At 42.9% G+C, this 26,042-nt stretch overlaps 1 protein-coding gene across 4 annotated transcripts in view; it reads right to left on the bottom strand.

Annotated features, from left to right (window-relative positions):
* The window catches only part of LOC140195535 (disco-interacting protein 2 homolog C), a 653,338-nt gene that overhangs the window by 200,141 nt on the left and 427,155 nt on the right, over nucleotides 1–26,042 (bottom strand). For 3 of the 4 annotated variants that reach the window (XM_072254007.1, XM_072254008.1, XM_072254009.1), the window contains 2 exons: nucleotides 24,735–24,947; nucleotides 11,062–11,193 (listed from right to left, as the gene is read on the bottom strand). In XM_072254007.1, coding sequence (XP_072110108.1) covers nucleotides 11,062–11,193; nucleotides 24,735–24,947 — 345 coding nt within the window. The remainder of the gene's footprint in view (nucleotides 1–11,061; nucleotides 11,194–24,734; nucleotides 24,948–26,042) is intronic. The other variant, XM_072254010.1, reaches the window with a different exon arrangement.

The raw sequence follows: 26,042 nt of genomic DNA, 5'->3' as shown, positions 1-26,042 counted from the left end.
TTGATACTCAGGTGGTGACATGAGGGCGTACAGGAGTGAGATATGCCAACTAGTGGCGTGGTGCTGCAGCAACAACCTGGCACTCAACATCAGTAAGATGAAAGAGCTGATTGTGGACTTCAGGAAGGGTAAGATGAAGGAGCACATACCAATCCTCATAGAGGGATCAGAAGTGGAGAGAGTGAGCAGCTTCAAGTTCCTGGGTGTCCAGATCTCTGAGGATCTAACCTGGTCCCAACATATCGATTAGTTATAAAGAAGGCAAGACAGCGGCTATACTTCATTAGGAGTTTGAAGAGATTTGGCATGTCAACAAATACACTCAAAAACTTCTATAGTTGTACCATGGAGAGCATTCTGACAGGCTGCATCACTGTCTGGTATGGAGGGGCTACTGCATAGGACCGAAAGAAGCTGCAGAAGGTTGTAAATCTAGCCAGCTCCATCTTGGGCACTAGCCTACAAAGTACCCAGGACATCTTTAGGGAGCAGTGTCTCAGAAAGGCAGCGTTCATTATTAAGGACCTCCAGCACCCAGGGCATGCCCTTTTCTCACTGTTACCATCAGGTAGGAGGTACAGAAGCCTGAAGGCACACACTCAGCGATTCAGGAACAGCTTCTTCCCCTCTGCCATCGGATTCCTAATTGACATTGAAGCTTTGGACACTACCTCACTTTTCTTTAATATACGGTATTTCTGTTTTTGCACTTTTTAAAAATCTATTCAATATACATAATTGATTTTCTTCTTTATTTATTATATTTTATTTATTATTATTTTCTCTCTGCTAGATTATGCATTGCATTGAACTACTGCTGCTAAATTAACAAATTTCACGTCGTATGTCAGTGATAAGAAACCTGATTCTGATTTTGAAATAGAGAAAATTCTACAGGGTTCACAAACTTTCAAGCTCATACCACCCTAGTACATACCACCAGACTGAAGGACAGCTTCTATCGCACTGTTACAAGTATCTTGAAAGACCTTCTATTATGATAAAGGTAATGTTTTGATCTGTCAGTCTACCTCACTCTGGCATTGCACCTTACTGTCTACTGGACTGCACTCACTCTGTAACAGTTACACTGTGTTCTGCATTCTGTTTTTTTTTGGCTTTTGTACTAGAAATGATCTTTCTGGATGGCATGCAACACAGACTTCTTTCATTGAATCCTGGAACAATAAAAATAAATTATCAATTAAATACAGAGATACCACATGCATGGGGAGACTAGGAGGAAAATGCTGACTGGGCTGTTTATTTTTCCTGATCTACAACATTTGTGTTGCCTACTCTGACAAATATTCTGTACTGTCCCTGGACATGTCTAACATTACTGTGAACAATTATTTGAACTCTATTCTCCAAAGTGTGAGAACATATCATCTTCCTCCTAGGTTCCCATTGATTGCTCAAAACAACCAACAAGTTGCAGATGGTTGAAACACTGGAAACATAAATAGTCTTCCTATCTTTGCAGGCTATGGCCATCTTATAGAACAGGGGAGAAAAGAATAAGAAAAGGAATTCTACAGCTCAATTGTGCTCCACCATTCAATGAGATCATAGCTCATTAGCGGCACTATTTCATTTATCAATCTTGGCTTCTACTGTTTTTTGAGTACGAATCTTTTATTTATATTTTTACTTTATTTCTTCCTTTAAAAAAGCAACAGCTGTATTTACCTCTCCCTTGTAGAAATGGCAAACTGGAAGCAGGCCGACAACTCTTTCTGAGTTACTGATCATTTATGCTGTAATGGTTTGTTCAATAATCACTCTCTAGTTGAATTCAAGTAATACTAAACAGCGAGCTGCACAACCACACAGTTTTTGGCAGCTGTAAGCTCTCAATATTGCAGTCTGTTTGCAGGTCACATTTCTATCCTTATTGATTTCAGTCTAATTCAGAGAAGTAGTGAGAGCTCTATTAGGTTCTCAAGAGATCGAATTGAAGTCTGTTACCGTTAAGGTAAATCGGCATTTCCCACTGCACATACATACAAACTGAATCAAGCATTAGCCAAACTTGACATTTTAGACACTCAACCACTCCAAGATGGTGCCCTTAAATGCTAATCAGCAGTTTTATTTCTATTCTGAACTGGGGTTTATAGACTATACAATTCCTCTTCACAAGTACCTTCCATTTAACTTGCCACAGCTGTGATATAATTCCCATCCACCCCAGTCATTCCCTCTTCTCCCCTGTCCATCATGCTGAAGACACAGAAGTTTGAAAGCATGAACAAACTCAAGAACAGCATCTGTTCCTGCTGTTATCTGGCTCTTGAATGAACCACCAATGTCACCCATCACTTGCCTGCGTGTGCTCCTTAACCCCTCCCCTCACTCCTTTTGTGGCTCTTCTCTCTTCCTTTCCAGTCCTGATGAAGGGTCTCGGCTGCAAAATATCGACTGGTCATTCCTCTCCATAAATGCTGCTTGACCTGTTGACTTCCTCCAGCATTTTGTCTTTGTTCCTCGTGATGATCCAATTTACCTTCTTTATGCTTTTGCACGTTGTTTGCTTATCTGCACTTCTCTGTAGCTGCAGCACTAAACCCATGCTTTCTGTTTGCTACCTTGATGCACTTACGCACAGCTATGAGACAGCAGAGTAGCGCAGTGGCTGGCACTACGTTTTACGGTGCAGGCAACCTAGGCTCAATTCCCGCCATTGCCCGTAAGAAGTTTGCACGTTCTCTCTGTAACTGCTTGTGTTTTTTCTAGGTTCTCTGGTTTCCTCCCACAGTCCAAAGACGTACTGGTTGATGGGTTCATTGGTCATTGTAAATTGTCCTGTGGTTGGCTGGGATTAAATTGGGGGACTGCTGGGTGGTGTGGCTCCAAGGGCCTGAAAGGCCTGTTCTGCACTGTATCTCAATAAGTAAAAAAATCTGACTCTATGACACACAAACAAAGGCTTTTTTAAACCAATTCCAATACCACAAGTGACCCTGTTGACTTGTGAGGTTTGTCCGGGTCTTTCCTCAAAAACACTAACAATTAAGTAGACAGAATAATAGACGTTGGGATTCTGACCCAGGTTTCCAATCTCCCTCCTCGAAAAATGCTGTGAGGATGTTTCTCCTAGAGGGGGATGTAGAACCAGGAATGCAGGAGGCAGGGTGGGAATGGGTTGCATTTTGTCAGGTTATAGGGTCAACCACTTAAGTTCACTAGAGAAGAAATTTCTTCCCTTGAATGGATGGAATTCTCCGTCTCACAGAGCTGTGGATGCAGTCATTAGAGACATTCATGCCAGAGATTTGGGGCCACAAGGGACTCTGGGATTATAGGGATCAGACAGGAAAGTGCAAGGCAAAATTTCAGATCAACCTTGATCTTACATAATGGTAGAAACAAACTCAAGGCAGTGTGCGGTCAAATACTTCTCCAGTTTCTTACATTTTTAAAGTGAAGTGCTGAGATTTGAATTGAAGCAGTGAGCAGTATAGATTTGGGGGTTGTTGTAGAGGGATTTAACAGTACACAGGTTCCTGAAAGGGACTTCACAGGGAGACAGAGTGCTGAATTTGTTTAGTAGGACACAGAATAAACAGTCGATGTTTCAGACCGAGACTCCTCATCAGGACTGTGGTAGCATAGTGGTTAGCATGATGCTGTTACAGTTCGGGGTATCGGGGTTTGGAATTCATTTCTGACGTTCTCTGTAATGAGTCTCTGTACTTTACTCCGTGGAACGCATGGGTTTTCTGCAGATGCTCCAGTTTCAACCCACAGTCCAAAGACATACGGGGTAGGTTAACTGGTATTTGTAAACTGTCCTGTAATGAGGTGAGGGTAAATCAGGGTTCAAAGGGCCAGAAGTGCCTACTCCACTCTGTATTGCTAAATAAATAAAAGTATTTTCGCATGCTGACCTTCATCAGTCAGAGCGCTGAGCGTAGGAGATGGGAATGTCATGGTGCAGCTGTGCAAGATGTTGGTGATGCTGAACTTGGGAATGCAGTGTTCACTTTCTGTCACCCTGCCTTTGGAAAGGTGCCATTAAACTGGGAAAGGGTTCAAAATGATTTACAAGATGTGCCAGGACTCAAGGGAACAGATTAGAGGTGAGGTTAGGGAGGCTAGGATTTTATTCCTTGGGGTGTAGAAATCTGACAGGGATCCTCTACAGATGTATACACTCTACAGTTAGGGTGAATGCATGCAGTCTGCTTTCCAAGGTCGGAAATCAAAAGCTGGATGGCATATGGACTGAGCTATCAGAAGATGTCATAGAGTCATGGGAAAGTACACCACAGAAGCAGGTCTGTGTTGAACCATTTAAACTGCCCAGTCCCATCGACCTGCATTGGGGCCATAGCCCTCCATATGTCACAGTCCGGTCCGTTGACTCCTCATTTTCTTTTAATTCCCTTTTCCCCGTGTTCTACCAGGCTCCTTGATCAAGGCACCTGATTCTCATTCGAACCGGCAGCATAAAAACTCCAGTTTACACCTACTCGGGGTTGGACCATCACCTCAGCCGGTGTGGCAATGCACGTTCCGGGCCGCCGAGAATGGTGGATTCTAAGTTGCTTCGGTAATTCTGTCTCTTCATGTCCAGCTAAGTGATTATCGGCTGTTTGCTGCTTCATGTGCTACTCCGTGTCAAGAAACGAATTGTCTGTCGTTGTTTGGTTTTGTCATCTCATGTCCAGCTGAGTATTGCCGGCCATTTGCCGCTACTCCGAGTCAAGATACGAACTGTCTGTCGTTGTTTGGTTTTGTCATCTCATGTCCAGCCGAGTATCGCTGGCCGTTTGCCGCTACTCCGTGTCAAGGTACGAATTGTCTGTCGTTGTTTGGTTTTGTCATCTCATGTCCAGCCGAGTATCGCCGGCCGTTTGCCGCTACTCTGAGTCAAGATACGAATTGTCTGCCGTTGTTTGGTTTTGTCGTTTTGTGTCCAGCTGAGTATTGCCAGCTGTTTGCCTCTTCAGGTGCTACTTCATGTCAAGATAAGAATTGCCTGCTGTTTGTCTGTGCTAGTCTGTGTCGAGATAAGGATCGTCAGCCATTTACCTTTCCAGTTAATACTCCACGGCAGGAGGAGTGTTGCCTGCCGCCTCTCTCCAGTTAGAAGTCCAGCTTGAGGAACTTGGCCTGCCTACCGCTCCTCTGTCCACCCACGCTGTTTGCCTGTGTTTACGCTGTCTCTCAGCCGCTGAGTGCTCTATATTCTAAGTTCCGTTCCCGCGTCGGTTGCCTGTGTTAATCCCCCCCCCCCCCGTGTTAATAGGAGCAGGACATTCCACCCTCACCCTCTGTTCCTTCCCAGTCACGCTTATCCCCTGGTCCACATCCCTGCTCTGTCCAAGTCCCGCCACTAAACGCCAGAGTCTTGCAGTAGTGACCCGGGCTCGATCCCCGGTCCAGCTTTGCTCACTCCTTGGCTCCCCTCAGCTTAATCCTCGCTCCCCGGCCTTCTTTGCAACTATCAATAAACATACTTCTGTTAATGCTACCTACGTGTCGACGTCCTGCATTTGGGTTCACTTCCAATGCCCTTGTAACACCATTCCACTACCAATTATGTACTTACCCAAACTTCTCCTAAATGTTGAAACCGCACTGCTGCTGGCAGCTCGTTCCATACTGTCATGACCCTCTAAGTAAACGTTTACTTCCCCTTAACTCCTCCCGTTATGTCCCCCTTAAGCTTTACACCTTTCACTTTTATATATATTTAAGGCAGAGGCTGACAGATTCTTGATTGGTCAGGGCGTGAAGGGGAGAAGGCAGGAGACTGGGGCTGAGAGGAAAATTGGACTCAATGGCCCAAAAGGCCTAATTCTGCTCCTATATCATATGGTTTTAACCGATGACCTCTGGTTGTAGTCCCACCCAACGTCAGTGGGAAAAAGCATGCTTGCATTTACCAAATCGATACCCCTCAAATCCTCTATCAAATCTCCTCCCAATCTTCCACGTGCTAAGGAATAAAGTCCTAACCTATTCAAACTTTCCTTATAACTCAGTTTCTCCAGACCAGGCAGCTTCCTTGTAAGTTTTCTCTGTACTAGTTCAAATTTATTATAATAGAGCTGAGTATAATAACGACATTGGTCAGGTCTATGGATAGGAAAGGTTCAGAACTGGGATTCCCAGCTTGGAGTCTATGGTAAAGGCACAAAAAGGGTTGGGAACCCCCAGTTTAGAGGGATTTTGGGCTGAATGCAGCAAATGGGCTTAGCTTAGTTGGGCCAAAGGGCCTTCTTCTCTCCTGTATGACTCTATGAACTTAATCATCACTGCTCAGTAGTCCTGTCTGAATAACTGCTGCCTCTTGGACTTGAACAGGTTCTTCTGACATAGAATCAAGTATCAAAAACCTGAGAAACAGGACATCCATATCTAATAGCCTAGCTTGCACAAACTTGAATTGATTGATTAAAATTTCAACCTTTCTTGTCCTCTCTCCCCTCAGCAACATCAATGAAACTTCCATACAAAGTATGGCAGAGCACATGAAAGACCAGAGAAATCAAGAGTTGCTTGATTCCTGTGATATGGAGAGGAGCAAGGTTTTAAAGCATCAATCTTAATGCAAGCTGCCAATTTTTAAACGCACAGGGCTGATTATATCAATGTAACCTGGAGCAAGGGAAATTGCTTAGTGATAAGCCAGTATCTGAGGTCGGAGCAGATCATCTGGAATCAAGGAGCTCGCAGAGCCGATACCATGGCGAGGAGTTCAAGTGCACCTGCACCCACAGACTTTGTAATCGGGACTGCGAGGAAATTACAAGATAAAAGGAACAGGACTCAGGTGCAAGATTATATGTAATTATCCTGCACTTGAATTCCCTAGGTCATTTCAATAAAAACAGGTCTGTACGTGATGCCAGAGAGAAGTGAATCAGATTGTGAGCGGGCAAAGATAAAGTGATGGAACCCCTTGCCCAAAACATTGACTGTTTATATCTCTCCACAAGGTGCTGCCTGACTTGGCGAGTTTCTGTAGCATTTAATGTGTGCTGCTCCAAGGTGAATAGTCTTTTTCCGCCAAAGAATAAGACATAGGAACAGAATTGGGCCACTCAGGCCGTCAAGTCTGCTCTACCATTTCAACATGGCTGATCCATTTCCCTCTCAAACCTATTCTCCCACCTTCTCCCCATAACCTTTTACACCCTGACTAATCAAGAACTTATTAACTTATGCCTTAAATGCATCCGGTGGCCTCGTCTCCACAGCCACCTGTCAATGAATTCCACAGATTCATCATCCTATCACCCTTTGGCCAAAGAAATTCCTCTTCATCTCTGTTGTAAATGGATGTCCCTCTATTTTGAGGCTGTGCCCTCTGTTCCTAGACTCCCCCACCAAGGGAAACATCCCCTTCACATCGACTTTATCTGAATCTTTCAACTTTCATTACGTTTCTATTAGATCTCCTCCCAGTCTTCTAAATTCCAGTGAGTACAGGCCCAGAGCATTCAATAACTGCTCCTATGATAACCCTTTCACTCCTGGAATCATTTTTCATGTACCTTCTCTGAACTCTCCCCAACGTTTGCACATCTTTTCTTAATCAAGGGGGCCAAAGCTGCTCACAGTACTCTAGTGAGGCCTCACCAGTGCCTTTTACAGCCTCGGCATTACATCCTTGCTTTTATATTAGAGTCCCCTTGAAATATATTTTCAAGAATGGGGGGGGGTGGAAGAGGGGTAGAAGATGTGTTTCGTGGTAGGATCCTGATGAAGATAGTGGAAGCTGCAGAGAACGTTGAGGTGGATACGAAGGCTTGTGGGTGGTAGATAAGGATTAAAAAGGAAACTTCAGCTCTGTTACGGCGATGGGAAGATGGGTAAGGCAGATGTTCAGGAACTTGATGAGATACGGTTAAGGGTATCAGGGCTCCTTGATGTCAAGTCTGCCAAATGCTGTTGTCATATCCAAGGGCAGTCCCTCGAGATTATCGGTATCTCATGGGACGAAGCCATTGCAGACTGAGTTTATTGTTCGTACTTGATTTGTAGTAAGTGGTAATCTAGGCCTTATGAGAAAGGCTCAGATTAATAGCTTTAAAATGCAAGCAGAGGGCTTATGGGCATGTGAGAGAATAAACTGCATAGCTGAAGGAGAAAAGGGAAGGGGAATAGACTTTGACATAAGGACAGCATTTGACGGACTGTGACATCAAGGAGCCCTGATAAATTGGATGTCAGTTAGCATCAGGGGAAAATATCTCATACTAAGGGCAATGGTTATTGTTAATGAAGGTCAAACAACCCAACCCAATGGCTTGGCTGCAGGAGTTCCTCATGGGATTTTTCCAGGCCTAATATTCTTCAGCTGCTTCAACAATACCCTTTCTTCCATCACACAGTGTACACTCCATTGTACACTGCTGGATGCACAATGTAAAATTCCATTCACAACCCTTCAGTAACTCAGGGAGTTCACAGCAAAGTTTAGCCAAATTTCAGGCATGGACTGATGAGCGACAAGTCCCAAACCTCCTCAAAAATGACATGCAATCAGCAATCCCCTTTAACCACTGTGCCACGGTAGTGGAGCAGTTAGCACAACGTTACTGCAGCTCTGGGCATCCTGCGGTTCAGAGTTCAACTCCAGTGCTGCTCTGTAAGGAGTCTATATCCCTGCCCCACGAAGTGCGTCGGTTTTCTCCAGGTCCTCTGGTTTCCTCCCACAGTCCAAAGACGTACCAGGAGCTGTAGGTTAGCTGGTCGTTGTAAGTTGTCCCGTGATTAGGTTAGGGTTTGATTAGGGTTGCCAGGAGGTGCTGGAGTGGCACGGCTCAAAGGTGCTGGAAGGGCCTACTCTGAGCAGTATTTCTGAAACAAATATAAACTAAAAGATATTATAATAACCTACGCTTCAATTACCTTTCGTAAGCATCCTGGCAACATACTGGGATCATCACAGACCAGAAACTAAACTGAACACAAAAAAAAAAGGCCATTTAAGCCTGCCCCACCACTTAATGATACTAGCCTGATCTACAGTGGCCTCAAATCCTCTTCTATGTTTTTCCCCACTACTTCTCCATCTATCAAATATTTATCCACCTTCACGTCAAATATTTCTAATTGTAAATAAATAGTGTAAAAAGAAAGCAAACTAGTGAAGTGGTGTTCATGGGTGCCTCGCTCTGTGAGGTGAGCCACTCTCTGTGAGGATACAGTTCTATGTACCTCAGTTTCAAATGACCAACCCCTTATATTGCAGTTAGGTCCCACTGTTAGAGATTCTCCCTCGAGAGAAAACGACAGAATATCTACCCTGTCAAGCCCTCTCATTCTTCTAAAAAAGACTAAATAGTTTGGGCCTGTAAATACAGGCCCAAACTATTTAGTCTTTCTTAGAGTGGTAGGCCAACCCACTCTTCCCAAGAATTAACCTGATGAATCTCCTTTGTACTGTCTCCAATGTTATGGTATTTTCTTCTGGAATGGGGACCAAACCTGTACACAGTGTTCCAGGTAAGGCCTCATCAACACGCTGTACAATTGCAACAAATTCCTTCGCAGTGAAAATTTTTTTATCCTCTTAATTACTTGTTGGACTCTCTGGCTCATTTTCCTTGGTTCGCGAACCTATCATATAAATACTGTGGCTAAAAAAAACCGATTAGAGTTTGGTAACACTGCAGTGAGTAACCTCCCACAGTCTTTCAAACATTTACAGGGCACAAGCCAAGAATGTGAAGGAACATTTTGAATGTTCGCCGAGCCTCCAGAATTGCTTTACAAATGTAAAAGGTTACCTGACTAAATATTCCTAAACAGGCTGGACGATGGGTTAAATGGTCTGAAGTTTCCACTTTCATTCTTGAAATGTACTTATAGTCTCTTCAGGGACCGATTCATCAGATCCATTTTGATGCTGTGGCTGTGTCTGGGAGATTGTTCTCAAACCAAATGGTACTACACTGATCAATATAGATTAACAACACCAGACCACTTAAAACGTTAAGTGTCTTTTCTCCTTGTAAAAAATGTGCATATTTTATGTTTAACTCTCGTACTTCTTAGCAATACTACTTATGATGCAATGTGCCTGTGATGCTGCAGTAAGTACATTTTTCACTGCATCCGTACAAATGACAATAATTCAAGGTGTCAATTGAATTTAGCAAAATCGTACATCAACCTTCTTTAAACCCCCACAGGAAACTCCAACACGAACAGCTAATTAATAAATACAACCTTAATTACTAATAAATACAAAGTTAAAAAGATTGAGATACATATTGCTTTCAGAGCTCAAGGGAGGAGGCACATTAAACGCATTTTCAATTTTCAGCTTGTCTCCGAATTACACTTTGCTGATTTCTGCCTTGGTGTAAGGTCTTGCCCTTTTAGTGACTGGAAAAGACTCACCAATGGCAGGCGTAAAGGTGGTCCATTAGTGACCCTCTCAGGCCAATGATGACAGCCCATAATCCACAATAAGGTTAAAAAAAAACACAACAATTTCTCATGTTTAACATTAATAAAAACTGTTTAACTCTTCATTCCTTTTTTACTCTTTGTCACCATGCACCACGGACATCCACAGAAGGAGCTCTTAATGAACTCATCAAAACTATTCCAAAATTGGTCACCGAGACATACGTGAACATCTTCATAATTTCCAAACAGCAATCAGTAATTCAGGTCAACAGGAATTAGTTGTGTAAATGTCTATTCCACAACTATTGTGCCAAGAACCAGTCACTACAGGCCAATCACACCATTTCTAAATCAATCTGGATTCATTGCCATTCATTTTTTGACGTAAGCATTCTTCCAGAACTCCACTTTTTCCACGTAGAATAAAAAATTCCAACTTAGTAGGGAAATCAATTATTAAGACTGTCCGTATCTAGCTTATAAATAAATCAGTCATTAACATTAATGGATGCTTGAAGTTACAACAGCTATTTATACTGGTTGATCATATCCACATCATTCACTTGAAATTCAGAATCATTCATGCCAATTAAATGATGGAATTCAGAAACATTATTACCAGTTAAATGATGAGTTATAAACCGAGCATGGAATAAAACAAGTCATCAGGCTCAAACCTACCATCTCCAGTTTCCATTAGCTCAGCATTGCCGTATTTTGGGACTGCTCGAGGTGTTGATGCTTGTGGCCGTTCAACTTGTATTGAGTGCTCTGTGGTGTAAGTGGTGATGTCTGGAGGTGCAGAATGGTTTTCTAGTGGAAGTAAAGGTACAAGTCAAACAAAAATAAACATTTTAACTAACTGGTTTAAAGGCAAAAATTTAATGCCTTCTCGAAACCCATTTGGTTAACCATATATACATCTGATATGTAAATAAACCTAAAATTTGCTTAGGAAGGTTAAATAACCAATGCTCAGGTTAATTTGCCCACTTCTTGCTTTTTGATCTTACTCATTCTCCAGTTTGATGACCAACAATTAAGAAAACAAATCTAACTCATTCTTTAGGTGCAGATGCACAATATATTGTTATGATACCTTCTCTCTTTGTAAAACTTTCTTGGGCATTTCATTGCACAGTACAAATGCCACCAAAATGCAAAAATGAGCAATATTTGGTGGATTTTGAACATTCAGTTTGTTCAAACTCTGTGTTTTAATTCTGCACTTGATAAGCACACCCTCTATATGTCACTTCAAACTCACTTGCAATTTGGTTAACAGCAATGTAGTGCCTTTATCATGAATAAATAATTTTGTTCTATGTCCTGGTTAGTATTATTTCCACATTGTGTTCTTTCTTGTAAAAATTGTGGCACATACCCCTAGGCTTAAGGACAGCTTCTATCTCACCGTTATAAGACTATTGAACAATGATAAAACGATGACCTGCTAATCTACATCATTAAATATTACACTTCATTGTCTACCTATACTGCACTTTCTCTGAAACTCATATTGTTTTACCTTGCACTAGCTCAATGCACTGTTGCAATGAATTGATCTGTAAGGATAAAATACAAGACTCATTTTTCACTGTACCTCGGTACACGTGACAATAGTGAACCCATTTACAAAGTTTATGTTTAATTATTTTTATTTATAACGGTGAGATAGAAACTGTCCTTAAGCCTGGGGGTATGTGCCACAATCTTTACAAAAAAGAACACAATGTGAAAATAATACTGGACAGGACACAGTTAGAACAAAATCATCTATCAACTTTCCAGCTCTTAGCTCCATCCCTCTCCCTCCTGTCTTCTCCTATCATTTTGGATCTCCCCCTCCCCCTCCCACTTTCAAATCTCTTACTATCTCTTCTTTCAGTTAGTCCTGACAAAGGGTCTCGGCCCGAAACGTCGACTGTACCTCTTCCTAGAGATGCTGCCTGGCCTGCTGCGTTCACCGGCAATTTTTATGTGTGTTGCTTGCTGTTCATGTTAAATGCCTACATTGTTGTTGAGCAAATTGCGGGTAAGTTTGAAATGACATATAAAAGGCAAGTATTATGCTCCAGAATCATTTACCCGAATAAAAGCCAGTGTAAATACTAATTTTAGATGTACGTTTGGGTGGTGGGGTGGAGGTGCGTCTCTACCAAAGGTGCTCCTTACTCCCGCAGGTTACCCTTGGGCAAGGTGTAGCACCGGCTTAGCCCCCCTCCACCCCCCACTGGATCAGGGTAATGTGACGCCATGTAAGCAGGCGGTGGATGGTCGTATGAGTAGCTGGTGCATATCACAAGTCCTGATTATACGACTACTGACAGGCAGACAATCTCTGAAGAGTGAAAACTGCTTATATGATGCCATATGTCTAATGCCACTACATGCGAGGTTCTCATTGCACCTGTGCACATGACAATGATCTTGACTTTAACCTTGAGTAAATATCCCCAAGTGCCTCATAATATCTTTACCCATCAAAATATGAAACCAAGCTACATAAGGATATATCAAGAGAGTGGTAAGCATTAACAGCACCTCCAAAATGGATGGAAGCAGGTTTGCTCATTGAAGGAATTCCAGATGTCATTTACTCTAAGTTCTTGTTTTTAAAAAAACTCAGTTTCAGCTTGTTCTGTTTCCTTGTGAATTATTCCTGAACTCTTCCAACAAATTCCTTCTAACTTGCCCATCTCGAAAATCAATACACAGTATATCCATTATTCTGTTTAAATAACCAATTGTAATGTTACACACTTATCACATAAGATCACAAGACATGGGAGCAGAATTAGGCCACTTGGCCTATAGATATCTCTCCGCCATTCCACCATGGCTGGTTTGTTATCCCTCTCAATCCCATTCTCCTATCTTCTCCCCATAACCTTTGACATCCTTACTAAACAAAGCTATCAACCTCTGTTTTAAATATATCTAATGACATGGCCTGCACAGCTGTTTGTGGCAATGAATACCACAGATTTATCACCCTCTGGATAAGAAAATTCCTCCTCATCTCTGTTCTAAAGGGACGTCCTGTGCCCCATTGTCGCAGACACCCCCACCAAAGGAAACATTCGCTCCATCCACTGAAAAGGAAACTTTTCAATTTTTGATAGCTCTTAATGAATCAGAATCAGAATTGGAATCAGGTTTAATATCACCAGCATATGTCATGAAATTTGTTAACCTTGTGGCAGCTGTACAATGCAATACATAATAATATAGAAAAAATATACTGTGAATTACAGTAAGTATAAATTTATAATAAATAGTTAAACTAAATAAGTAGTGCCAAAAAACAGAAATAAAAAATAGTGAAGTCGTATTCATGGGTTCAATGTCCACTCAGAAATCGGATGGCAGAGGGGAAGAAGCCATTCCTGAATTGTTGAGTGTGTGCCTTCAGGCTTCTGTACCTCCTTCCTGATGGTAGCAATGAGAAGGCGGCATGAGTTCGCACCCCATTCCTCTACATGTGCTAGCTTGTAGGTGAAGTTCTGATATGACCCTAATACTCAGCTGTTTTGTGTTAATTGTTTATTGGTTTACTCTCATGAATGACTTTAATCTGCATGGGAATCAAATAACAACTGCCGATGCTAGAAATCTGAAGCAGTTTGGTATAGAGCAAGAATAGGCATTCAAGAGATTTTGCAGATACTGAACATTATGAACAAGGCACACAATATGCTGGAGGAACTGAGCATGTCAGGCAGCTTCTATAGAAATGAATAAAAAGGTTGACATTTCAGGCCGAGACCCTTCACCAGGAAGGGGAAGACAGCAAAATAAAATGGTGGGGGAGAAAGGAGGGAGGGAAAGCTAGAAGGTGACAGGTGAAGCCAGGTGGGTCAGAAAGGTAGAGGGCTGGAGAAGGAGGAACTTGTTTGGAGAGTGGAACATAGAAGGAAGGGAAGAAGGAGGGGCACTGAGGGAGGTGATAGGCAGATCAGAGGAAGAGGTAAGAGGACACACTGGGGAAAAGAAAAAGAGGGAAGGGAAAGTGGATAAGATAAAATAAAATAAAATTTACTGGCTGGAGAGATCAATGTTCATGCCAACTGATTGGAGGCTACCTAGATGGAATATGATGTGTTTGCTCCTCCACCCTGAGAGTGGCCTCATCGTGGCAAAAGAGGCGGCCATGGACCGACATGTCTGAGTGGAAATGAGGATAGGAATTAAGATGGTTGGCCACCAGGAAATCCCACTTTTGGCGGATAGAGTGAAAGTGGTCGACAACACAATCTCCCAAATTACATCAGGTCTCACCAATGTATAGGAGACTGCATCAGGAGCACCAGTTACAATAAACGACCCCCAAAGATCCGCAGGTGAAGTGTTGCCTCACCTACAGCCCAAAATGTCAACTGTCCATTTCCCTCCATAGATGCTGCCTGACCTGCTGAGTTCCTCCAGCATTTCGTGTGTGTTGCTCCAAAGCAGAAATTATCTGGTTTTGACGCAAAGGCAAACCAAAAACATTGGACTAGATTGCATCAGATACAGCCTGACCACCACTGCGTGACACCTCTCCAGCCACACTAACCTTACATGGCCATTTGGTTTACACTGACCTTGGACCTTTGCTGGCCAGCCACCAGGCCTAGGCAGAAAAATACAACCTGCCCCCTAACCATCTGATGTCCTCCTGACACCTTGTGCTGGCAGATTTTCCTCACTGTATCTAAATGTCTCTGCAGATCGGAGAAATTTAAGTTTAAGTGAAAAACGTTAAAATAATCTTAAAAACATAAAAACTTACAAAAGCAATCACATGCTGTTAATTAATTGCCACCAATTAAAGTAGATAAAAATAATGAACATTCGAGTACTATTGAACGCGGCCGCATTATCTATGACTGACATAGGGCTGAGGGTCCAAATACAACATGTATCCAGTCAATTACGAAAAATAATGGGTTCAGTAATAAGTCTATAGTCAGAGCATCTTACCTCTAGTGTATTGCATAATTCAATTATCTGGTCTGCAGATCCAGACAGCAGTGACACAAGCAGAGCAGTGAGATGGAGACTTTCAGTGGACCCGTGTAGCTATGCATCTGTGCAATCCAACCTGCTAACTCCACTGCACGGTCTGCTTTGTATTCCCAGTTTCTTTACAGCTTCTTTAGAGCTTGAATCTACTCGGGAAGTGGTGGAACAACTCACCTTTTTCTCTTTTCCTGTGATGCCAGTAACTCTCTAAATGCATGTAATTTAATAACTGTGGTCAGATCCTGCGCAAGCCCCTCTATCTTTAGATATCTTTCTAAACCCTAAGTATCTATTATCAGGTCGTTGTGGTGTGCTCACTGAGTGTTCTGCTCAGAGACACCACGAATGTCCTCATTCTCACCTCATCTATATTTAATCAATATCTCCAGATAAATGCAAACAGTGTAATGAAGTCTCATTTTGTGTGTTAGCTCCTGAAAAAGCAAAGGTGACAATACACTTTCAGGAAGCAATTTGAGAGTGATTTGATTGAGACAATCACAATAAATTTAGATAGTCACAAACATGAGAAAACTTAAACAGCGTAAATTGAGAGATGTCTTCAGTAGTGTGAAAGCCAGGAAATGCAGATCAAAATTGAAGGGTATAGATGCAAGAGTAAGGCAGTTTAGTGATTTGAAGAGATTTTCACCTTCCCTAGATGTAGTTACAGTCAAGAACCGGGTGCTTGGAAGATCAGTGGAAACTGGCTTTATCCGGACTTTCAAAAGAAATTGCATAATACCAGAGAGATAATTTCCAGGGCTACGGGAAAGAGCAGGGGTAAGGGATGGACTGAATCACTGTACAGACTCCTGTGCTGACTCTATTACACTATTAAATTTACCAAAACTCTCATGAAATCAACTTCTAAAATTAAATGAATGGATGGGAATCAGAGTGGTAACTGTTTTACTTCTCTCTCTCCCCAAATCCAGCCTGCTACATGTTTATGAATTGATTTGTTGAGATACTGCAAGGAATAGACACTTCAAGCCGTGCCACACAGCAACCCGCGATTTAACCCCAATTTACAATAACCGATCCAAAACATTGACTATACTCTTTTCCATAGTATGCTTTTTCCCGTAGATGCACCCTGGCCTGCTGAGTTCCCCCATCATTTTGTGTGTGTTGTTTGGATTTCCAACATCTGCAGAATTTCTCTCATTTGTGATTGAACCTATTAACCAGTGCGTCTTTGGACTGTGGGGAGGAACTGGAGCACCCGGAGAAAACCCACACATTGCACAGGGAGGACGTACAGACTCCTTACAGATGACATTGGAAATGAACTCTGAACCCCAGCGCCCCGAGCTGTAATAGCATTGTGCGAACTGCTACATTACCGTGGTACCCCATATGGTGTGTTCTGTCACTAGTGAATGAATTAACCAAGATCTTTCCCTAGTTCTTAAAAAACAAATGTAAAGCAAACTTTAAGAAGATGGATATATCAACTACATCAGTTAAATATACTACTCAGGGACAAGAGGAAACCTGCAAAAGCTGCAAATCAAAGCACACACACAAAATGCTGGAGGAACTCAGCAGGCCAGGCAACATCTATGGAAAAGAGTAAACAGTCGACGTTTTGGGCCCAGACCAGTCTCATCTTTTTTTCCAGTCCTGATGAAGGGTCTCAGCCTGAAACATCAACTGTACTCTTTTCTATAGATGATGCCTGGCCTGATGAGTTCCTCCAGCATTTTGTGTGTGATACTACTCAGGGCATTAACAAGTTCAACTTAACAAGAAGTTAGTGCCAATTACCTTTTAATATTGCATGACATAATGTAACTCCACTTTTTAAAAAAGGAGGGAGAGAGAAACCGGGGAATTATAGACCGGTTAGCCTAACGTCGGTGGTGGGGAAACTGCTGGAGTCAGTTATCAAGGATGTGATAACAGCACATTTGGAAAGCGGTGAAATGATCGGACAAAGTCAGCATGGATTTGTGAAAGGAAAATCATGTCTGACGAATCTCATAGAATTTTTTGAGGATGTAACTAGTAGAGTGGATAGGGGAGAACCTGTGGATGTGGTATATTTGGATTTTCAGAAGGCTTTTGACAAGGTCCCACACAGGAGATTAGTGTGCAAACTTAAAGCACACGGTATTGGGGGTAAGGTATTGGTGTGGGTGGAGAGTTGGTTAGCAGACAGGAAACAAAGAGTGGGAATAAACGGGACCTTTTCAGAATGGCAGGCGGTGACTAGTGAGGTACCGCAAGGCTCAGTGCTGGGACCCCAGTTGTTTACAATATATATTAATGACTTGGATGAGGGAATTAAATGCAGCATCTCCAAGTTTGCGGATGACACAAAGCTGGGGGGCAGAGTTAGCTGTGAGGAGGATGCTAAGAGGATGCAGGGTGACTTGGATAGGTTGGGTGAGTGGACAAGTTCATGGCAGATGCAATTTAATGTGGATAAATGTGAAGTTATCCACTTTGGTGGCAATAATAGGAAAACAGATTATTATCTGAATGGTGGCCGATTAGGAAAAGGGGAGGTGCAACGAGACCTGGGTGTCATTATACACCAGTCATTGAAAGTGGGCATGCAGGTACAGCAGGCGGTGAAAAAGGCGAATGGTATGCTGGCATTTATAGTGAGAAGATTCGAGTACAGGAGCAGGGAGGAACTACTGCAGTTGTACAAGGCCTTGGTGAGACCACACCTGGAGTATTGTGTGCAGTTTTGGTCCCCTAATCTGAGGAAAGACATCCTTGCCATAGAGGGAGTACAAAGAAGGTTCACCAGATTGATTCCTGGGACGGCAGGACTTTCATATGAAGAAAGACTGGATGAACTGGGCTTGTACTCGTTGGAATTTAGAAGATTGAGGGGGGATCTGATTGAAACGTATAAGATCCTAAAGGGATTGGACAGGCTAGATGCAGGAAGATTGTTCCCGATGTTGGGGAAGTCCAGAACGAGGGGCCACAGTTTGAGGATAGAGGGGAAGCCTTTTAGGACCGAGATTAGGAAAAACTTCTTCACACAGAGAGTGGTGAATCTGTGGAATTCTCTGCCACAGGAAGCAGTTGAGGCCAGTTCATTGGCTATATTTAAGAGGGAGTTAGATATGGCCCTTGTGGCTACGGGGGTCAGGGGGTATGGAGGGAAGGCTGGGGCGGGGTTCTGAGTTGAATGATCAGCCATGATCATAATGAGTGGCGGTGCAGGCTCGAAGGGCCAAATGGCCTACTCCTGCACCTATTTTCTATGTTTCTATGACATCACTGTTGTTTTTAGAGACTCAGCAAGTCAGGCACCATCTATGGAGAGGAAAAAACAGTCAGCGTTTCGGGCTCAACTGTTCATTCCTCTCCGTAGATACTGCCTGAGCTGCTAAGCCCTCCAAGCATTTTGTCCGCTTTACACTTGATATCCAGCATCTGTGGAATCTCTTGCATTTGCGTTTAGAACGCAAGCTAAAAATTTCACATAAGCCAGCAAGAAAGCAAGTGTATCTACCCGTTCAAAGGAATGTTATGTTCAGGAAACAAAATAAAACAATTGCCATCTGTTCATTTTTCTTCATTCAGGAGTTCCAGGTCTTGTTTGAAGTTGCCAATAACTGAAACAGATCATCTCCATGACCTTTTCACTCAATTGTACTTACTGTGTTATTTCAACGTGGAACGTATTAAATCTATTTTATCAAAATGGCAGCGGAGTATTCAAATCATGCATTTCTGGCCTCCTACTGGGATAATAACACAGCCTTTGCAAGCACTTTTTGTAAGTATATCTAGCACAAATAGCTGGTTATCTATGGCTGACATCTTTAATCGTATCATTGGGTAAAGGCTTTGTACCAATAGATTGCCTCTGCAGCCTCAACTCATCCAATTTCCTGAACCTGATGCCAACAGCTCAGCACATTCATACGTTAAAGGCTGGTTCTGGTTTTTATTTCCCAGTCAGCAATAACTCATTTAACTAATCAAGTTCCATCAAACAAATAATATAGCTACAGCCAACAGTGATCTCCAAAAGTACCATTTTGTACTTTGCACTCACTGTAAGTCAAATTTCATCCTCTAACAAAATATTCAAATTATTTTGTTGCATTTTCAAGATGTATTTTCCTTTTTGAATACACTCACCCGTGCACCTGTACACCTATTCGTTAATGCAAGTATCTAATCAGCTAATCATGTGGCGGTTACTGAAAGCATAAAAGCACGCAGACATGGTCAAGAGGTTCAATTGTTGTTCAGACCAAACATCAGAAGGGGGAAGAAACGTGATCTAAACCAGGTGGGATGGTTTGAGAAACGGCTGCCTGGGATTTTCACACACAAGTCTCTAGAGCTTAAAGGGAATGGTGCAAAAAAAAAACAAAAAACATCCAGTGATGAGGCATTTCTGTGGGGGAGAAAATGCCTTGTTAATGAGAGAGGTCAAAAGAGATTGGCTAGGCTGGTTCAAGTTGAGGGGAAGGGACAGTAACTCAAACAGCCACAGTGGTGTGCAGAAGAGCATCTCTCAGTGCACAACATGTCAAACCTTGAAGTGGATGGGCTACAGCAGCAGACCATGAACATACTCTGTGGACACTTTCTTAGGTACGGGAGGAATTTAATGAAGTAGCCACTGAATGTGCATGTTTTCCATTTTTTTTTACTTTAAATGTTTCCGTTCGAAAATTACAGATTGGCTGCATTGCTATTTTATCTTTTCATACCCTCGAAGCAAAATTATAGAAGAACTGTAACTTCTTTTTAATATGGTAAAGTGTATTAAGGCGTTTCCCAGAATGTTATCAACACACACACACACACACACACACACACACACACACACACACACACACACACACACACACAAGGATGCTGGAGGAACGCAGCAGGCCAGACAGCATTTATGGAAAGGAACAGTCGACCTCTTGGGCCAAGACCCTTCATCAGCCCTGTTTATTTCTTTCCATAGACGCCGTCTGGCCTGCAGAGTTCCTCCAGTATTCTGAGTGTGTTGCGTTGGATTTCCAGCATCTGCAGATTTTCTCTCGTTTGTGTGATCAACATGCCTTTTTCTCATTGCTGCCATCAGGGAGGAAGCACAGGAGCCTTAACACTCCACATGTTAGGTACAGCTTCTTCCCCACCATCACCCCACCCCCACCGCTATCAGATTTCTGCATGCACAGTTAACACTATCTCACATTTCTTAGTCTCCTTTTGCAATACTTATTTAATTTAATTTTTACATATACAGATATTTCTTTTTGTAAACTATACCTTTTATATGTAAGGCACTGCTTGCAACTGCAGAACAACAAACTTTACAATATATGCCAGCGGTATTAAACGTGATCCTGATTCCAGTCAGGAAAGGTATTGATGTATCTCATTATAGCCACATACTCAACAAAAGCCGCTACTGCAGCATCCTGAAATGCTTTGGATATGTTACATTTCAAAACCAGTGGAAGTTCACTTTAGATATAACTTTTCCATTCCCTGGAGCCATTTATGTAACACCACTTGCTTGAGAAGGCCAGGTTTTTTTTTACAAACTTTCCTCATAACTCAAAAACTGTTCTTACCTCTGTATTTCCCTGTGCAGTGTATAAAATACATCACGCTTCACAAATTTGTTACAAAATAAAAACAAAAGATGCTGGAAATACTTTTTAGCTCAGTACACAGCTGCAGGAACAGAAACAGAGTTAATGCTTCAGGTCACAGACTCGTTTGATCTGGGAAGGAGACAAAAGAGGCTCATTAAGGTGAGGGAGAGGAATGTCTCTGATAGGGTAAAACTGGGGGTGAGCGTGGAGATAAACGTGAGCAAATTGATTCGCCTGGTGAGTGAATGGGAGCAGTTAAGAGATGAAGAATACAGACAAAAGAATATAGGAGTTGTGAAATGCCACGCAGGAAGGTACGCTTCGATGGTCAGGGCGGGAAAGGTTCGGCACTCCCAGAAAGAGGAAACAAACAAGTAGATGAACAACCACAAATACAGACAGAAAAATCAAGTCACCTCAACTTGTAAAATTCATTGTTGTGTCCATGCTTATTTCCCATCTGGGAACATTGAAGCTTTCTAGACACAATATTGAATTCAACAAAGCCAGGTAATTTGATTTCTCTATGTGAGTCGTCTATCCGTGACACTGGCATAGCTGGTTTGCTCTTTACCTCTCTGGAAGCAGAGGACACAGCCTCAAGATTCAGGGGAATAGATTTACCTTTTCCATTCTCTAACATCATCTGCTTTTTCTTTGAATAGGCCAGACTGATAAGGAGGGACTGCTTTTCCCAGAGATCAGTGAATCCCAAGGGAGCAGTAGAGACTAGCTCATTGTGGCCCTCCATTGGTCGAGCTCGAACTGCCTATGTTATTGATACAGTGCCGTCTGCGGCTGACGAGACCAATGCGAGAGTGGCAGTCACTGTTGCAGAGGTCGCATGTATAAGTGGCCTCAGCTCTGCTGGGGATGCGGCATTCCTCTCAATGGGCCTGTTTGTCTTCTGTTGCTTTCAGGAATTTTTCCTTGCCTGATTTAAGGCATCGCTTCAGGGTGCTTCTCCATCTGGTGTGATTGCCAGCAAATTCCTCCCAGGACTGAGCACTGATGTCCAGCGCCTTCATGTCCGACTTGCGCACGTTGTGGGTGGCCAGCGGTTCTCTTGCCCGAAGCCAGCTCACTAGAAAGGATGCCTTTTGGGATTCAGAAGTCATGGCTCAACCAGCGCGGCCTACGCTACCCGAGCAGGGTATACACATTAGGGAGGCTGGCACGAGAGAGGGCCTTAGTACTGGGTATGCTATATCCAGGCGATGCACAACGTGTGACAAAAGCATCTTAAATAGAAGACTTTGAGCCTTCCCTTCTGCCTCACGTATGTTATTGAAGTCTTGCTGCTGTGCAGTAGTGTACTGGTGACACAGACACTGTACAATACCATCTTTGTTTTGACTGAGAGTCTGGAGTTCTCCAGACTCATGTAGTGAGGTGGACAAGAGTTGTTCAGCCTTCCCGATGCACTTGTCAAGTTCTGCATCCAAGGAGAGGCTGTCACTGTTGACAGACCCCAGGTCTCTGAACTGAGAAACAACATCCAGTTTGAAGATATCAATGGTAATGACTGGTGGAGCCTCCACATCTTGTCCCAAGAATTTTGTCTTTTTCAGGCTGAGAGTCAGACTAAATTCCTTGCAGGCCTGGGAGAAGCGATCCATCAAGCTCTGGAGCGTAGGTTGCGACTGCTCCATCATCAGCAAACGGCACGTCTCTGATCATAGTCTCATGCACTTTGGCCTTAGCTCTTAGGTGGGCAAGGTTAAAAAGCCTGCCATCTGATCTAGTATGGAGGTAGACCCCCTCTGTTGCAGTGCCCAATACATGCCTCAGGAGATGGGCAAAGAAGATCCTGATTTATACACACTTAGATAGATTTTTGCATAGCAAAAGGGTTATGAAGGATTGAAGGGTTATGGAGAAGAGTTACCATCAGATCAGGCATTTTCTAATTGAATGGTGGAGCAAGTTCAATGGGCTAGATGGCTTACTCCTGCTCCTCTTTCTTCTGTTCTTAGGAGATGCCTAGCCTGGCCTGTTGGACAGGTCCTCCTACTCTGTGTTTCGCAACTCCTAGATTCATTCATCTATGTTCTCACTCCCCTACTGCTGCCATTCACTCATTAAGCACAATCATGTTTTCTCCCATCAGAGATATAACCCCCCCCCCAACTCCCCATGAATCACCTCCCCCATTGTGCACACACCCTGTATCTTTATAAACTTCTTTTGCCTCCTGTTTTGATTAAGTTTTTCTGTCTGAGATGATGACTCTGTTTCTCTTCTCATAGATGCAGCCTGTCCTGCTGAGCATCTGCAGCATTTGCTGTTTTTATTTCAGATTTCCAGCATCTGCAGCATTTTTCCTTTTTTTAAACACTTATTATATACTTGTATAAATTTTTGAAAGTCTAATAAAAATCAGAATCCAAAGAATAAACAACATTATTGGTATGAAACATTCATATAATATTCATCTTTGAGGCATGGGTGAGATAGCAAAAGACTGGCTACTTCAGTAGCCCATGAGTTTGGGCTAAGTACAGGTAAATAACACTTGCTTGGTGAGCACCGTGGTTGGAATGGAGGAGCTAGGCCGAAGGGCTTGTTTCCTTACTATATTACACTATGATTCTGTGAAGGGTGATTCCTGCTGTGCCTTTACTTAAGAAGGGCAGCAAGGAAAAGCCAGGGAGATTTAACATTGGATCTGGGAAACTTTTTGTAAGGGATTCCATGAGAGAGCATTTGGAGAGGCAAGAACTGATCGGTACGGCAATCAGTGACATCACAACTGGTGGTATAGTGGACAGTGAATAAACTTGTCTCTCAAATCACAACAGGGTACAAATCACCTGAGAAAGTGAGCAAATGAATGTCAGATAGAATTTAAATGAGACAGTTGCAAAGCGATTCATTCTTGGGGAAATTAAACCAGGCCAGGACATATACAAAATGAACAAAAGGACCCTGGCTGAGAAGTGTCGTGGTACAGCAAGAACTTGGGGAACAAGTACATAGTTCCACAGAAGTTGCAACACAGGTGGCCGGTGGTGAAGAAAGCAGATGGCATGACTGCCTTCATTGACCAAAGCAACGATTACAAGAGTTGGGACGTTATGTTACAATTATACAAAACACTGAATAGGCTGCACTCGGGCATTGTGCGCAGTTTTGGCTGCTACGTCGCAGTAAAGATGTGATTAGGCTGCAGAAAAGATTGGCTGGATTGGAAGCCTTGAGTTACATACAGATTGGATATGCTGGGTGTTTTTACCCTGGAGCGAATGAGGCTGGGAGGTGACAAGATTTATAAAATTATGAGAGGCATAAACAGGACAGCTAGCCATGGTCTATCCCCTATGGCAGGGTATCTCAAACAGTTAACATTGTTTTAAGGTGAGAGAGAGAGAGAAGACTTAAACAGGAGTTTAGGGTAACTTTTTCCACACAGAGTAGTTGATATCTGGAATGAGCTGCCAGATCAGGTAAGGCAGGAGGAATACTAGCTTTTAGGAGCCACCTGGACAGGTACTTCAAGGAGCTGGGCACAGAGGGACATGGAATTAATGTGAACAAGAGGGATTAGTGCAGATAGGCATGAAACAATGGCACAGTGGGTAGAAGTGCCTGTGTCTATGATGTAAGAGATAGACTTTAGAAAGCTTAGAATAGAAACAAAATCACACAGGCTGCGAGTTACCCAAGTTGATTTTAAAAGAGCCAAGGCGTAGATGATTCTGCTTTAAATGAAGGAGCAAATAGCTACGGCGATGTATAAATGGGGACAGATATTGTACCAACCGATGCGCGTTTGTGTCATGACATCAGCCAACGCGTTAGCAGCACTACTTCCGCCACTCTGCGTGGAAGAGGAGGAGTTGGTGGATGATGTTGTGGAGCCATGAATTGCTCGACTTATCCAGTGTTCCATATTCAGGCTGCCTTGGCTGGAGGAAGGGGTTCCCTGGGAGTCACCCTGCCCTGATCCCTCATCCTCGGACCCAGAAGAGGTATCTAGAAGAAGTTAAAAGAAACACCAAAACATTAGGTTATGGTATGTAGACGAAAGGGAATGCAAATGCTGGAATCCGGAAAAAAAGAAAACAGAACACTTGGAGAACCCAGAATCATAGTCATACTTTATTAATCCTGGGGGAAATTGATTTTTGTTACAGTTGCACCATAAATAATTAAATAGTAATAAAACCATAAATAGTTAAATAGTAATATGTAAATTATGCCAGGAAATAAGTCCAGGACCAGTCTATTGGCTCAGGGTGTCTGACCCTCCAAGGGAGGAGTTGTAAAGTTTGATGGCCACAGGCAGGAATGACTTCCTATGACGCTCTGTGTTGCATCTTGGTGGAATGAGTCTCTGGCTGAATGTACTCCTGTGCCCACTCAGTACATTATGTAGTGGATGGGAAACATTGACCAAGATGGCATGCAACTTAGACAGCATCCTCTTTTCAGACATCGCCATAAGAGAGTCCAGTTCCATCCCTACAACATCACTGGCCATATGAATGAGTTTGTTGATTCTGTTGGTGTCTGCTACCCTCAGCCTGCTGCCCCAGCACACAACAGCAAACATGATAGCACTGGCCACCACAGACTCGTGGAACATCCTCAGCATCGTCCGACAGATGTTAAAGGACCTCAGTCTCCTCAGGAAATAGAGACGACTCTGATCTTTCTTGTAGACAGCCTCAGTGTTCTTTGACCAGTCCAGTTTATTGTCAATACATACCCCCAGGTATTTGTAATCCTCCACCATGTCCACACTGACCCCCTGGATGGAAACAGGGGTTGTCGGTACCTTAGCTCTCCTCAGGTCTACCAGCAGCTCCTTAGTCTTTTTCACATTAAGCTGCAGATAATTCTGCTCACACCATGTGACAAAGTTTCCTACCGTAGCCCTGTACTCAGCCTCATCTCCCTTGCTGATGCATCCAAGTATGGCAGAGTCATCAGAAAACTTCTGAAGATGACAAGACTCTGCGCAGTAGTTGAAGTAAGTCTCTGTGCAGTAGGTTTAATATCACTGTCAAATGTTGTGAAATTTGTTGTTTGGCAGTACAGTGCAATACATTTAAAATACTATAAATT

Source organism: Mobula birostris, chromosome 3 (genome assembly GCF_030028105.1).
Source record: "Mobula birostris isolate sMobBir1 chromosome 3, sMobBir1.hap1, whole genome shotgun sequence".
NCBI lineage: Eukaryota > Metazoa > Chordata > Chondrichthyes > Myliobatiformes > Myliobatidae > Mobula > Mobula birostris.
The sequence above is the reverse complement of the archived record's forward strand: the minus strand, read 5'-3'. Positions and strand labels throughout refer to the sequence as shown.